At 39.6% G+C, this 16430-nt stretch overlaps 1 protein-coding gene and 1 long non-coding RNA gene across 9 annotated transcripts in view; one reads left to right on the top strand and one right to left on the bottom strand.

The window, feature by feature from the left end:
* Nucleotides 1-1586: 1586 nt before the first annotated feature.
* LOC118396967 (uncharacterized) lies at nt 1587-9333 on the bottom strand. Of its 2 annotated transcripts, XR_004828305.2 has the most exons (5): nt 9213-9333; nt 8886-8949; nt 8424-8526; nt 4146-4243; nt 1587-4008 (listed from the first exon to the last, which is right to left on the bottom strand). It is a non-coding gene; the product is annotated as an uncharacterized LOC118396967 (long non-coding RNA). The 2 variants fall into 2 exon arrangements; XR_004828303.2 differs by having other exon boundaries at nt 8886-9327.
* A 1771-nt stretch (nt 9334-11104) lies between these two features.
* Nucleotides 11105-16430, top strand: part of LOC118396914 (rho GTPase-activating protein 17-like) — a 51316-nt gene continuing 45990 nt past the window's right edge. For 4 of the 7 annotated variants that reach the window (XM_052472216.1, XM_052472229.1, XM_052472227.1 and 1 more), the window contains exon 1: nt 13161-13990. In XM_052472216.1, coding sequence (XP_052328176.1) covers nt 13938-13990 — 53 coding nt within the window. In that variant the 5' untranslated portion in view covers nt 13161-13937. Of the gene's footprint in view, nt 11811-13160; nt 13991-16430 lie in introns of those variants that run through there. The other 3 variants (XM_052472232.1, XM_035791313.2, XM_052472208.1) reach the window with 2 other exon arrangements.

Below are 16430 nucleotides of genomic sequence, written 5' to 3'. Positions count from 1 at the left end.
AAAAGTTGGAAATAAATCTTTATTTTCACACATTGTATAGCCCGTACTAACTGGTAAGTAGGGTTGGATGGTATCCATATTTTCATATCGTCATACCGTCTTTACTCATGGTGGTATTATCATTTTAGTACACAAGGGGGGTGCTAAAAACGCAAAAAGCCCATTGGGTGTCTATTACCAGTATACTAACAAAATCAGCACAAGTAATTGCGAATTGCCATAGCTAGCTAAATATGCTAACGAGCGCAAATGAAAATAAACTAATTGCAAGGTCAGGCAATCCATCTGTGACAATGTGACAGGTGAAATGAAGAACACAATCTGCTTTATCTCCTAAGGTATTGCACAAGTTGACTGCAGGTATTTACTTAAAAAGTATCTACAAATATTAATATTTATTGAAAAAAATGTTTCCAAATACCCCTGTATACGGTATACTGCCTGAGCCTACTGGTAAGGCCATTCCGGATTATAGATTTGCTATCAGTGATGGGAAAAGTTTAATCGGAAATAGGAAAACCAGTGGGCTGGTATAAATTATTTTCAGGATAAAGGATTTCACCAATAGCGTCATTGTACAAAAGAGTACGCTGCATCATTTGGATATGTGTGCAACAAAAGTTCAACATTCACCTTCTGCTGCCATTTCTGTTAGGCCATCTACTCATAGTTTGACACATACAGTTTGACCCATTCGTTCGATAAATCCAACATATGCACCACACAGAACGCACTTTAAGACGACTGTACAACCATCAAGATGAATTGCCAGATCAAAAAGCAGATCCCTTTGTTTCTTGGTACCTAGAACTAGCAACTATGTTTTGTCCAGGTTTAAACGTAAACATTTGCCACCATCCACTTCCTAATGTCTGAAACACAGGCTTCCAGGGTTGGCAATTTTGGGCCTTCACCGTGTTTCATCGAAATGTACAGATGTGTGTCATCCACATAGCATTGAAAGTAGACATTGTGTTTCCGAATGGCATCACCAAGAGTTAGAATATACACTGTATAGTGAAAACAATAGTGGTCCTAAAACAGAACCTTGAGGAACACAGATGTTTATACATGTTACGAAACTTATCCCCCTAATGTTGATGCACTTTAATGTCTAGGGGTCTTATGTTTAGTTAACTGGTCGGTAACCTGATTTAAGGAGTGCATCAATGTGAAATATCAGCATATGAGGACTGTGTTGAATGTACATGTGCCAAGGAAACGGCCAATTTACCAGGGTCCAGGCACAGCTCCTTCTTGACCTCTTGGTCGGCCAGCCAAGCGGATTATTATTTGTTCAGATGGTGACTAAAATAAATATACAAAAATAAAACTACAAACAGGCATGCCCAAACTAAAGACTCAAAACGTCTGCGACACTGACTGATGATCACCTAATTCCCTGCACCTGATGTGCAGTTAACTAAGCATAAGACCCCTAGACATAAAATGTTTGTCTGCGCTACAGATGGCTATATTGGTCCGCTAATACAGGACTAGTAAAGGCCCAGTGCACTACATTTTAGAAATCTTGTAAATATATTTTTTTATTAATATACAGTACCAGTCAAAAGTTTGGACACACCTAGCAATTCAATGGTTTTTCTTTATTTTTACTATTTTCTACATTGTAGAATAATAGTGAAGACATCACAACTATGACATAACACATGGAATCATGTAGAAACCAAAAAAGTGTTAAAGAAATCAAAATCTATTTTATATAATTCAAAGTAGCCTTGATGACAGCTTTGCACTCTTGGCACTCTCTCAATCAGCTTCATGAAGTCACCTGGAATTCTATTATCAGGTGTGCCTTGGTAAAAGTTCATTTGTGGAATTTATTTCCTTCTTAATGAGTTTGAGCCAATCAGTTGTGACAAGGTAGGGGTGGTATACAGAAGATAGCCTTAATAATAATAATAATATATGCCATTTAGCAGACGCTTTTATCCAAAGCGACTTACAGTCATGTGTGCATACATTCTACGTATGGGTGATCCCGGGAATCGAACCCACTACCCTGGCGTTACAAGCGCCATGCTCTACCAACTGAGCTACAGAAGGACCACATTTATTGGTAAAAGACCAAGTCCATATTATGGCAAGAACAGCTAAAATAAGCAAAATAATGCAAAGACTGTGCAAGTGGTATGTATTTTTACTAGGCACTATAATTCAGTGTTATAAACATCTCTCTAGACTTACCATGTCTTCAGTGCTCTAGTGCCGCTATCTCTATCTCAGTGTACACAAGGTCATATTGGGTTAATGTTTCTCTGTAAAAACACAGGTCTGACCATCAGGACACAGTTCACAGAGGGCGACAGGCGAAACTCAAACATTTCCTTTCTGTGCCCTGTAACTATAATGTGTCATCCGTGTGGAAATGACATTGGACTTTCATGGTATCAAATGTACAATTTGTAGACCACATGATGGTGGTCAGGTTTTCATACACAAATATTAAACACCTTTATTCAACTGCCATAGACGTGCATTGTCATTTCATTGGTACTGTGGTATCACTTGCGAGGACTTGAAATTGCTCTGCTGAGTGAAAATGCCCAGTTGATTTCTTTCAGACAAGAATCCTAGTTACATGCAAATGTATCTATTGCTACTGTAAATCCAGCAATTGAATCAAACAGATCTGTTAAAGTGCATCCAAAGTATTAACTCCTAATTTCTATACATAAGAAAATATCGGTCTTAGCAATACATTTCTAAATAAACCAAATATTTCAGTTCACAACACAATGGCACATTAAATACTTGACAAATAAAAATAAATCTTCCTTTTACTTCTCTCTGCTTTATGTTGTCTGAATGAACATTAGAAACAGACAGTGCAGAGCAGACAGATGGATAAAATTAAATGAAGGCTAGGGCTTATGTCCTTAAGCTACCAGTGTCTTGTCGTTCATACAGTGTATTCAGAAAGTACTCACACCCCTTGGACATTTTCCACATTTTGTTACATTACACCCGTATTCTAAAATCAAATAACCCCCCCCCCCTCATCAATCTACACACAATACTGCATAATGTCAAAGCAAAAACTGTTTTTATTTTAAATATGCTAATTTATTCACCCCCCTCAAAACTGAAATATCACATTTACATAAGTATCCAGACCATTTACTCAGTACTTTGTTGAAGTACCTTTGGCAGCGATTACAGCCAAGAGTCTTCTTGGGTATGACACTACAAGCTTGGCACACCTGTATTTGGGGAGTTTCTCCAATTCTTTTCTGCAGATCCTCTCAAACACTGTTAGGTTAGACACAGCTACTTTCAGGTCTCTCCAGAGATGTTCGATCGGGTTCAAGTCCGGGCCACTCAAGGATATTCAAAGACTTGTCCCGAAGCCACTAGCGCGTTGTCTTGTTGGATTCCTTCGACCTCATGACTTGGTTTTTGCTCTGACATGCAGTGTCAACTGTGGGACCTTATATAGACAGGTGTGTGCCTTTCCAAATCATGTCCAATCAATTGAATATACCACAGATGGACTCCCAAGTTGTAAAACATCTCAAGGATGATCAATGGGATGCACCTGAGCTCAATTTCAATTCCATAACGAAGGGTCTGAATAGTTATGTCAATAAGGTATTTCTGTTTTTTATACATTTGAAAACATTTCTAAAAACATGTTTTTGCTTTGTCAGTATGGGGTATTGTGCGTAGATTGATGAGGAAAATGTTTTATTACATACATTTTTAGAATAAGGCTGTAACATAAAAAAATGTGGAAAATGTCAAGGGGTCTGAATACTTTCCGAATGCACTGTATCACACTTCCAGCGGAAACATCCATTCTCTTCACAAAAGCATGTTGGGAGACAGTGGTTGCTTTTATGGGATGCAACGGAAACACATTCAGTAGAATTCTGCTGATGCCATGCATTTCCCACAGAGCAGACAAGACTTGAGTCTGATGTGAAGGTGTTGATGGGTTTTTTCTCTCCTCTCTTGATAGTGTTGGTCATGGCACAGAGAAAGAGGCTTAAGACAAGACAGTCCAGGTTCAGAAAGCAACTGGTCACCTTGTCATGAACAGCGATAGAAATAAAACAATGTTCTGTATCAAAATGTACAGACTTACAAATAATGTGTATGTGACTAATCTAACCCATATGTACCTGCTTGAACTTGTCCTTGGTGGCCCAGCAGATACTGAGTGTTGGAGGAGCTGCTGCAGAAGTTCCTTTTCATCCAGAAACTCCAGATGCTCTATTCTCTATAAACAAAGGTGGAGAAACGTATTAGAGCTAAACATCGTGAAAACAGAGGAATAACATGAGATGTACCATTTGCCTACTGTATGTAACAGACTTTGTTTTACCTTGCCACGTCATCCTGAGTTATAACACTGTACACAGTCATCATATCCAGAGCATCTACATTCTCCCAGCCCGTCTTTCGGAAGTGCACTTTCTACTAATGCAAACATGTTCCACTTCAGGGAATGTCTTGCACAAAATCAACACTTGGGATTTGTTGTTTAATTGTCATGATTTAGTAATCAGTATGAGTAAATGACGATAGTTGCTAATCAAAACTCCATATTTGGTGAGTAATGAACATGTTTTCACATTATTTAGCTTGAAAAGCTGGTGAATGGCAGGTTCAATGGCTGCTTCCTGGGCTTAAAGGAGAGTGGCCATATCAACGTCTCCGGTAAGGCCCAGATTCTGGTTCAGTGTTTGGGGTGACAATATTTAATATTTCCAAGCAAAGGTTCATAATGAGTGAAAAACTAGAGAGGCAGGTAGCCTAGTGGTTAAGAGCATTGGGCCAGTAAACGAAAGGTCGCTGGTTCGAATTGCAGAGCCGACTAGGTGAAAAATCTGTTGATGTGCCCTTGAACAAGGCACTTAACCCTAAATGTTGCTGTAAGTTGTTCTGGATAAGAGCATCTGCTAAATGACTACAATGTAAACTTTCTAAAGCAAGCAAACCTCTTGACTATGTGACTTCATAAATCTTTGGCCCTGAGACCGTGGTTTGGTTTCAGACCGTGAGAAATCAGGAGACTGACGCAGCTGTTGTAAACACAGATTTGGGATCTCCTAATCACAACAGTGTTTCTCTATACAGGCCTGGAAGGCACCCACTCAGCAAGTATAGACAGCATTTGCGTCACAATGTGTACCTTATCTAACCATGCCCCATTATCAGCGCTTCCTTTATATTTATCTGTAACGTCCCTTCAGATCTATCAAAAAGGTGTTTTGATGTGTTGTTGTAAGGTTGTTGTATAATTGCTAGAGGGTTGAGGGTACTGTACTTGGGATTCCAATGACTGACATTGATTTTCATCTTAATTTCGTCAGAATCTCTGACATAACACCACATCCATAGAGCCTTTGGCACAAGTGGAGGCCATTTCAGAAGACACTTGAATCCACAGAGAACTCATTCTAACGTAGTCGAGGCTTGGGTGGTGGACCAGACCTCATAGGAAGCTGTGAATATATGCACTTAAACAGTATGAATACAATTCTTGTAACAGGGCTTTCCAAGTCTCATAGGCTGAGATCAAAGGAGATGGGGTTCTTTGACACACAGATGAAAAACAATGCAAAATCAAAGAGCACCCAAGTACAGTTGAAGTTGGAAGTTAACATACACTTTTAGGTTGGAGTAATTAAAACTTGTTTTTCAACCACTCCACAAATGTCTTGTTAACAAGCTATAGTTGTGGCAAGTCGGTTAGGACATCTACTTTGCGCATGACAAGTAATTTTCCCAACAATTGTTTACAGACAGATTATTTCACATATAATTCACTGTATCACAATTCCAGTGGGTCAGAAGTTTACATACACTAAGTTGACTGTGCCTTTAAACAGCTTGGAAAATTCCAGAAAATGTCATGGCTTTAGAAAATTCCGATAGGCTAATTTAATAATTTGAGTCAATTGGAGGTGTACCTGTGGATGTATTTCAAGGCCTACCTTCAAACTCAGTGCCTCTTTGCTTGACATCATGGGAAAATCAAAATAAATCAGCCAAGACCTCAGAAAAAGAATGATTTACTTCCACAAGTCTGGTTCATCCGTGGGAGCAATTTCCAAACGCCTGAAGGTACCACGCTCATCTGTACAAACAATAGTATGCCAGTATAAACACCATGGGACCACGCAGCCGTCATACCACTCAGGAAGGAGGCGCGTTCTGTCTCCAAGAGATAAACGCACTTTGGTGCAAAAAGTGCAAATCAATCCCAGAACAACAGCAAAGGACCTTGTGAAGATGCTGGAGTAAACGGGTACAAAAGTATCTATATCCACAGTAAAACGAGTCCTATATCAACATAACCTGAAAGGCCGCTCAGCAAGGAAGAAGCCACAGCTCCAAAACCGCCATAAAAAAGCCAGACTACGGCTTGCAACTGCACATGGGGACTTTTTGGAGAAATGTCCTCCAGTCTAATGAAACAAAAATAGAACTGTTTGGCGATAATGACCCTTGTTACGTTTGGAGGAAAAAGGGGGAGGCTTGCAAGACAAAGAACAACATCCCAACCGTGAAGCACGGAGGTGGCAGCATCATGTTGTGGGGGTGCTTTGCTGCAGGAGGGACTGGTGCACTTCACAAAACAGATGACATCATGAGGTAGGAAAATTATGTGGATATCTTGAAGCAATATCTCAAAACATCAGTCAGGAAGTTAAAGCTTGGTCGCAAATGGGTCTTCCAAATGGACAATGACGCCAAGCATACTTCCAAAGTTGTGGCAAAATGGCTTAAGGACAACAAACTCAAGGTATTGGAGTGGCCATCACAAAGCCCTGACCTCAATCCAATAGACAATTTGTGGGCAGAACTTAAAAAGTGTGCGTGAGCAAAGAGGCCTACAAACCTGACTCAGTTCCACCAGCTCTGTCAGGATGAATGGGCCAAAATTCACTCAACTAATTGTGGGAAGCTTGTGGAAGGCAACGCAAAATGTTTTTCCCAAGTTAAACAATTGAAAGGCAATGCTACCAAATACTAATTGAGTGTATGTAAACTTCTGACCCACTGGGAATGTGATGAATGCACCAATTTGTAAGTCGCTCTGGATAAGAGCGTCTGCTAAATGACTTAAATGTAAATGTAAATGAAAGAAATAAAAGCTGAAAGAAATAATTCTCTACTATTATTCTGACATTTCACCTTAACATAAAGTAGTGATCCTAACTGACCTAAAACAGGGAATTTTTACTTGAATTAAATGTGAGGAATTGTGAAAAACTGAGTTTAATGACCTAAGGCTCGTATTTCTGTGTGTTATGTTATAATTAAGTCTATGATTTGATATTTGATAGAGCAGTCTGACTGAGCGGTGGTAGGCAGCAGCAGGCTCGTAAGCATTCATTCAAACAGCACTTTTGTGCATTTGCCAGCAGCTTTTCGGTGTGCTTTTAGCATTGAGCCGTTTATGACTTCAAGCCTATCAACTCCCGAGATTAGGCTGGTGTAACTGATGTGAAATGGCTAGCTAGTTAGCGGGGTGCGCGCTAATAGCGTTTCTATCGGTGACGTCACTCGCTCTGAGTAGTTGTTCCCCTTGCTCTGCAAGGGCCGTGGCTTTTATGGAGCGATGGGTAACAATGCTTCGAGGGTGGCTGTTGTCGATGTGTCCCTGGTTCGAGCCTAGGTAAGGGCGAGGAGAGGGACGGAAGCTATACTGTTACACTGGCAATTCTATAGTGCCTATAAGAACATCCAATAGTAAAAGGTATATGAAATAGAAATGGTATAGAGAAATATTCCTATAATAACTACAACCTGAAACTTCTTACATGGAAATATTGAAGACTCATGTTGAAAGGAACCACCAGTTTTCATATGTTCTCATGTTCTGAGCAAGGAACTTAAACGTTAGCTTTTGTACATGGCACATATTGCACTTTTACTTTTTTCCCCTAACACTTGTTTTTGCATTATTTAAAACAAATTGAACATGTTCTATTATTTATTTGAGGCTAAATTGTTTTTGATGCATTATATTAAGTTCAAATAAAAAAGTGTTCAATTCGGTATTGTTGTAATTGTCATTACAAATAAATAAATTGGCCGATTAATCGGTATCGTCTTTTTTTTGGGTCCTCCAATAATCGGTATCGACATTGAAAAATCATAATCGGTCGACCTCTACTTCTGACTGAACTGTATATGATTGTCGTGATCAGGAACTGACTGCGGAACATTCGGCCTCGTTGGCCAAGACCATAAATACGAGTTAGGTACAGTGAAAGAACACTACCAGCCCAAAACACCAATCCCATACCAAACATATTGTATTGTATTGCTACAGCACAACTGCTGATCCACTGATACAGCCGTATACTGCTATTTCAATTGGCTAGACTCTTGCAAAGCTGTCGAAAAAAATATTAAAACATATTCAATATGTTATTTTCACTGACTCTGGGTTGAGGTGGAACTTCTTCAGTTTGTCATCTAGGCCTGGGATGTCCCTGAGGTCAGCACCGATGATGCAGTGCCTGTCTGAGTCTAGGTTGTGGCCATCTGAAACACACACAGACAATACAAATGATGTCACCATAAGAGACAATCCCATTCCGTTATCATGTTGATTTGTATCAGTCAATGTCTTTAACATCATTACTTAGTAATAATGAATCTGTGGAATAGGTCTCAATAAGAGGTATTGACAGCAGTGGTTTTGTCCCGAAGAGGTGCACAACATTATAACTACACATTAAGGTGTGTTTCTTATTAGAGATGATCTCACTACAAGTTTAGCTGGACAGGCTCTGCCTCCCTCTACAGGTCAATTTCTGACATTACTGAGACCACAATTATGTCAAAACAAATAAAACTGATCTATATGAAGTTTTCTAAAGAGGAAAAATAAAACGGCTTACTTTTTGTTGTGTATTTTCCTGCAAGCAATCATCGGAAAGTCGACTTGGTTTCGAGGTTTTCTTCCTAAAAACATAAAAACGTGGTCCTTCTGTGGCTCAGTTGGTAGAGCATGGCGCTTGTAACGCCAGGGTAGTGGGTTCGATTCCCGGGACCACCCATACGTAGAATGTATGCACACATGACTGTAAGTCGCTTTGGATAAAAGCGTCAGCTAAATGGCATATATTATATGACAAACAAATGACAATGAAAGTACAAACCAAGGACAAGCATAGATTGTACTGTAAAATAAATGCATTTGTTTAATGGGATTATTAGACCAGTACCTTTAACCTCCAGAAAGTGGTGTCCAGCCCTGCCCCCAGGTTCACTATCTGACAGTTACATACCGTCTTCCTGAGGAAGGCATCCAGGTGGTTCATTCCCCGCAAACAGGCATAGTAACCTAACAGAAGACAACAGAGATTTAGTAACATAGTATGAAGCAGACCTTCTTCAAGCTAGTTTTTATTTTATTTTTTACAAATGTGTTTTTGGCTCTGGCCGATATATACATGGACTTGCCTCAGTTGATTTCTGGAGCCCTTCGTTCTCCTACTGGCCTCACAAAATACTGGACATAGGGGTCTGTCCAGTAGCCTTTACTGGTTGCATATCAGAAAATCAAACAAATGGTAAGTATAACATGCCCAAATGCAGCATAAAAAATAATATGCTCCCATTTATGACGGGATAAGAGAAAAGTAATATTGAATGATTAAATATGGGCGTGTCATTTACTGTGTACAATCTGAATAAATACTAAAGGCAGGCTGGTTGCTTCTCCGAAGGGAGGCAATTGACTTGTTGCATTCGCATACAATGTTGCAATTCGGATCACCTAGCTAAGCAGCAGCTTGTACATTTGAAAAACAACTTCTACAACACCACATGCATCAGCTGTTCCAATGTGGCTAACATTGGTTAGCTTTGACCGTTGCTTCGCAGCCGAGCAAAAATCTTTACCGGGCAGGTGGTCAAACTCAAGTAGATAGACGAGGTTGATATAATTAGCAACAGTTAAATAATGTACTGTCTGTCACAACTTGCAAGAAATTCTGAGCTAAGTTGAAGTAGCCTTTCTTCAACTTCCGACATATACAGTATATTTACCCATAATGCAACGCTCAATTCATTTTCCTACGTTTTCATTGGCCTAGTCTCTATCCACCACAACCAATACACGAAATGCATTAAAACGATATTATATATCTATTTTACGTCTGCTACGTTAGGTTACATCTCAACAGATCTGGGATTGTTACAATGTGTAATTTTAGAGACGCATCAAATGTACTTGGGATTGTTATAATGTATTGTAATGACCTGGCTAGCTCATAAAGGAACAATTGTCCAGACAGAAAATTGAATTTACGGTTTATTAACCAAACTCCACACAGGCTACAGTTTGGCCGCAGCCCACGCCAAATAAATGAAAGACACCATATAAAACAACCGTGACCTTCTCTTGCGAAGACCAGACGTAAGAGAGAGAACAATGGCTAAACATGGTTTTAACATGCAACGCTCCATCCCCCTGCCAAGCCCCCACGCCACTCCACCAACCACCAGGATGCCCGGCTTCAGAACATTCCAGGCATTCTCGTGATTGGCAGATAGCAGGTTGATTGGCATGTCGGACCCCGCGAACACTGGGTGCTGGTAAGTACAACACAACCAATTAATAGCGTAATACATAGCTGCTGTCTGTGCGGGTCGCTACACTATCAAGCATATTCTATGTCCAGCGGCGACCCGTCATTCATTTTTTTAGGCTTGTCTGTTTTGCATGTTGTTTTGGTATATCACTTATCACATATTATTTTGGCATGTCACATATCAGTTTTCAAAAAATGTTAAAAAATAAATAAAATCATTAAGTTAATAAAGCCGCATGCAAACATGGTCTCTTTTTTGTTTTCTTGAGTAAGGGAGCTCCAAAATGCAGGTGTTTCAGCCAAGAACAGTGCTTTCTGTGATGTTGGGGCAAGCCAGCAGAAAATACGGAGCTTTGCGCAATGATTGGCTCAGTGTTCTGTCACTCATAAGGACACTACGTCACTGCCAAGGGTAGAGCTCGAAAAAAATTCAAGCTCCTTGGGTGCTGCCATAGAGTTACATTAGAAGTGCCCATCCAAGTAGGCTCAAGGTCATTGGCCCTAGATTAAATGACATCAAATCACGTTATATCTACAGTAGCTTTGATTGGAATGATAATGTCAACATCATACTTTCAAAATCTTAGCGAGCAGTCATCATCATGAATGAAGTTGACAATCTACTGGAAAATCCTTTTTAATCCTTGTCATATGAAGAGAAATAACGAAGATAAATTATAGATGAAACGTATCGGTGCTCATTGGACATAAATATTACACAACAAGTTTGAAATCGTAAATTCAACAATGAGTGGTTTGGAAGGAATCAGTGGCTAACGGCAAGCATTGCAAATCAATCATTAGCCTGCTATTCAGTGGAGTGGCTCTGAGGTCCCAAATCTAAGATTAAGGTTATATTTTCCTATTTTCAAGTTATAAACATTTAACATTGGCCATGCTGTCAATGAAGCATGATTTGTGCCGCGGGCATAACAACTGTTAACTCAGAACTGCAAAGTGAGTTCAAGACAACTGGAAAAACGAGCTACGACTGGGAAAATACGTTTTGAACTTTCATCCAACTCGGAATTGTAAATCGAAAACTCTGGCCTCTTTCTAGAGCTACGAACTGAAGATCACTGACGTCATCATGATTTGATCTTTTTCCCCCAGTTCCCTGTTGTCTTGAAAGCACAATAAATCTAGAGAATGCCAGACTTTGATGACAACATTTTCCCACTAAGGTCCACCGCGCCACCTTCCTGTTCAACTGAGCACAGCACAACGGTGAGTCCAAACATGTCTTGAATGCTGCTGCATAAATTATGTAATATGCCAGGAAGATATGTATACTGTAGCTAAGAAAGTAATACTAAGTGCAGTAGTGTAAAGTACTTAAGTAAAAATACTTTAAAGTACTACTTAAGTCGTTTTTTAAGGTATCTGTACTTTACTTTACTATTTATATTTTTGACAACTTTTACTTTTACTTCACTACATTCCTAAAGAAAAATGTACTTTTTACTCCACACATTTTCCCTCACACCCAAAAGTACTCGTTTCATTTTGAATGATTAGCAGGACAGGAAAATTGTCTAATTCATGTGCTTATCAAGAGAACATCCCTGGTCATCCCTACTGCCTCTGATCTGGTGGACTCACTAAACACACGCTTTGTCTGTAAATTATGTCTGAGTGTTGAATTGTGCCTCTGGCTATCCGTAAATAAAAAAACAAGAAAATTATGCTGTCTGGTTTGCGTAATATAAGACATTTTAAATGATTTATACTTTTAATTTTTATACTTAAGTATATTTTAGCGATTACATTTACTTTTGATACTTAAGTATATTTGAAACTTTTACTCAAGTAGTATTTTACTGGATGACTTTTACTTGAGTCATTTTCTATTAAGGTATCATTACATTTACTCAAGTATGGCAATTGGGTACTTTTTCTACCACTGACTAAGTGGATGTGGTGTAGCAAGCTGTTAGTAGCCCATGTGCCTCACCCTAATAATTTGGTCTATTTTCATCTCTTAATTTCACCTACTGTTCTGATTTGGTGGTGCACATGTAGCCTATAACCTGATTTTGAGAAATGTAATCATTGAATATTGTAAGAGTTTTCATTGTCTGCATATATGCTCCCTTTATTTATCCTTTATTTATGGTGTCCTTTATTTATGGTGATTTATGTATGGTTTATATGCCCCCTTTATTTATATTGTAACGACCCTGGGTTTATAAGCGCGGAAATCGACTCTGCCGTTCAGCATGATTTGGGGCACAGTCGATAGCGCGCCGGACCTCGGGCTAGAAGGTCGAGGGCTCGTGACCTGCCCCCTGCCTGTTTCATTACATTGGTGTCAGAAGTGATCGGACCTTGCATCCACGACAGTGCGTGTGCAACTTTATCAGTAAAACCTTCTCTCTTCTATTTTAACTTATCTTATTTGATCTACTTTAAGATTATTATTATTATTTTTTTACATTAATTATGAGGAATCAGATGACAACACATGTCCATCTATCTGCAAAACAGTCCATTATAAGGTTCAACGTAAGTAGACGTGTATTGAGACGTCACTGGTAGGCGCGCGTACCGCTATGAGCTCCATAGGCGATTAGGGAGTGAAAGTTGATGATAAATTGTTGTTGATGAAGACGAGTTCTGATGTCAACAACTGATTATGTATGTCATTGAACAACAGTTTGACATTTCAACTAAACTGATTGTTTTAATAGCTATGTGTACATTTTGCTGCGTAATGTTGGCATATTCAACATCTTCATGATAAAAAACTCATCCAGAGGTCAGTGCAAATTCTGCAGTACTGAATTGTGTCACTGGAGCGAGCAAGATGACTTTCGTAAACTGTTCCATGCCCCACAGTCAGCAGCACATTTAACAGTGCTGGGGATTGCGGTATATGGATGCTTTTGCAACCTATTCTTCCTGCCACCCATTCAACGCCATCATCAGCTTGTGCTGGCAAAGAGAGGTGTGCTGCTAGCTAGCTGGTTGGGAAAAGCGTTCGACGGTGGTTAGCCAGATAGATATTCAGCATAAAGGCTGCAAGCAGTCAGCGGAACTCTGGATGGTTTTCTAGCTTTTTGATAAAATACATGGCTTTAATGATGTCGTCAACACCCGACGGAATAACTTTTTTCTGAAACAACCACTTGAAGACTAACCTAAACTAGCTAGCTAAAAAGTGACTCGTTATTTTAATTGGTTCATAGCTTTAGCTAGCTGCAAGCTAATCTTCGACACAAAGCTACTGACTGTTAGTTGGCTATATTGTGAACTTCATGGCCAACAAAAGGACTCTTGTCTGATGAAGCACATCACAGGATTTACTTTTCCAGCTCTAAAAAGTAGCACGACTCCACTGGAGAAGGACGCACAATGAAGAAACAGTTCAATCGGATGAAACTACTCGCCAACCAAACAGTTGGCAGGCAAGTAACATTAGCTGTTGCTAAATTGTTAACAATCTAGCAATTTGTTAGCTAGAGTTCTGTCTTTTGATTTTCTACATCGTTGTAATGAATAAAAAACAGCTGGTAACGTCAAGGCTTTAATCCTAGATCTAATGTTATTGTCCCATTTTATCTGGAGTATTATTCACCAAGGAAAGACTGCTGAGGTTTCCTAAACTCTTCACACGTTTGTGTATAACGGTTTTGTTACATGACTGTAAGTCTAAACGTTTCCAGTTAGTTTCATGGTGAATTTAGCATCACATCTAATCTCCAGGATGCATTCTGCACATTTTACATCGGTAAAAGGCAGATTTGCAACTCCTACTGCTGAGCAAGCTGAAGATATTTGACAGCTCTTATCCAAGCACTGTGGCGATGCACTACTTCACATGATGGCAGATGCTGGAGCTACATGGTATAGGAAAGTGCATGCCCTGCAACAGCTGTTATTCAACTTATTGTCCCCAATCTTACTGACATTAAAGAAGAGATTCAGGCTATTTTTCCTGGTGTTTGTGTGTGTGCACAGATTCCAGTAGATCAGGGAGTCACCGGTCCTCCAAAGTCGCTCTGGATAAGAGCGTCTGCTAAATGACTTAAATGTAAATGTAAAATGTCAGCCTAATCTGCTGAGGCAGCCAGGACAATCAAGTTCGATCAACTGATGCTGACGACCAAGAGCTAACATCCTTATTTACATTTGTGTGGCTCAAGACAGCACAGGTGTGTTAAAGGCCCCCAGAACAGTTCCACCTCTAGTATTTATGCTCTTGCATTCCACTTTCACTCAGGCTAAACACAAAACTGCCGATTCAAACCCTCTGGAGTTGCATTTAGTCCGCAAGATTTAACGTATAACGCATTAAACAAGCTACATAATGCTTGAGATGGGGCGGCAGGGTAGCCTAGTGGTTAGAGCGTTGGACTAGTAACTGGAATCCCCGAGCTGACAAGGTACAAATCTGTCGTTCTGCCCCTGAACAGGCAGTTAACCCACTGATCTTAGGCCGTCATTGAAAATAAGAATTTGTTCTTAACTGACTTGCCTAGTTAAATAAAGGTCAAATAAAAAAGATAAGTATGGCACAATATAGTCTGATTAATCAGTCTGTAATACACAATTAATTGGTTTATACCATCTGCAATTAATGCCTGTAAATCGTGTAAATGTATTGTACAACCCAGAATGTTGAAGGCCTACTCTACCGGTTGTCTGTGTGGTTTGTCCTTCAGCTGCTCAATTTGAGGCAAAATATCCACAGGAAAGTATTGTTTACCTGACTTAGAGAGCCGGTAGCATTTGGTTTGGTTTGTCACGAGGTAAAGTTTGTTTTATGTTTTCCGTTTTCTCTCGTAAATAGCTATTGAACTAAGCATGCCATGACAATAAAACATTTATATTCTCAATCAGGGGAGGATGGAGAAGAATCCATACCTTTTTGTTGTTTTGAATTGTAGATATGTATTTTTAAGATAAAAATAAATAAGAACAATATTTTCTCATTTCGAGCAGCTGAAGGACAGACAACTGGTAGAGTAAGTTTATTATTATTATTTTTTCTACATTCTGACTTGTAAGAAACAATTACAAAATTGATCAGGCAGTAGTTGCAGGTTGTATATACCAATTAATTGTGTATTAGAGCCTGATTAATCAGACCAGGCACCATTGCCTCACTCAACCATAGCCTAGGCACCCTGGCCTATTTGCCAGTAGTGGAACCACCCTTGAGAGAACAGCCCTTTAAAGAAGTGCAATCTTTGGGAATATCTTGGCATCGGATCTCTAATTCCATAGGTTTTTTTCCATGGCGGGAGATATAGAACCTTCATGTAATAGTACCCTTGAAAAGGAGAGGCCTGCCCTGCATTGTCCTGCCTTGAGTGATGGAGGAAAGGTGACTAGGAAAGAAAGCAATTGAAGAGTTTTGAAAAACAGCCAAGATAACATCTCAGACTGGGACATTTTGCTCTGCTCTCGTCAAAGTATAAAAAAAGTAACCTAGAAATCATCTGTGGAAATGCCACAAATACGTGGATTGGAACATAGATTTGAATCTGAATGTCCATTGTACAATTTATAATTCTATGGGGAGAAACAATGTTCAAAGGATCTAGCTCTAATTCTATAAAATATCTGCAAGGCTAAGCTACTCTGTACTTTTTGTCCCACCGGCATCATTTGATTGGCAATTTAGCACTGAGAAACATCCAAGTTGCCATCCCCAATTAGGACTAATCCTGGCATGTTGTTTTGTGTAACCGTATCCTGAGAGTGCTCACAGAGTATCCCATTAATGTTCCTTCAGCGCTGTGCCGCTGGCTCAGGGTCCACAGACAGGACCGCTGGAATACTCAACATTTCTTCACTGTATTTGACTAACAGTAAATCAGGAGTGTGTGTGTGTGATGCGGA

This window comes from Oncorhynchus keta, chromosome 2 (genome assembly GCF_023373465.1).
Source record: "Oncorhynchus keta strain PuntledgeMale-10-30-2019 chromosome 2, Oket_V2, whole genome shotgun sequence".
NCBI lineage: Eukaryota > Metazoa > Chordata > Actinopteri > Salmoniformes > Salmonidae > Oncorhynchus > Oncorhynchus keta.
The sequence above is the reverse complement of the archived record's forward strand: the minus strand, read 5'-3'. Positions and strand labels throughout refer to the sequence as shown.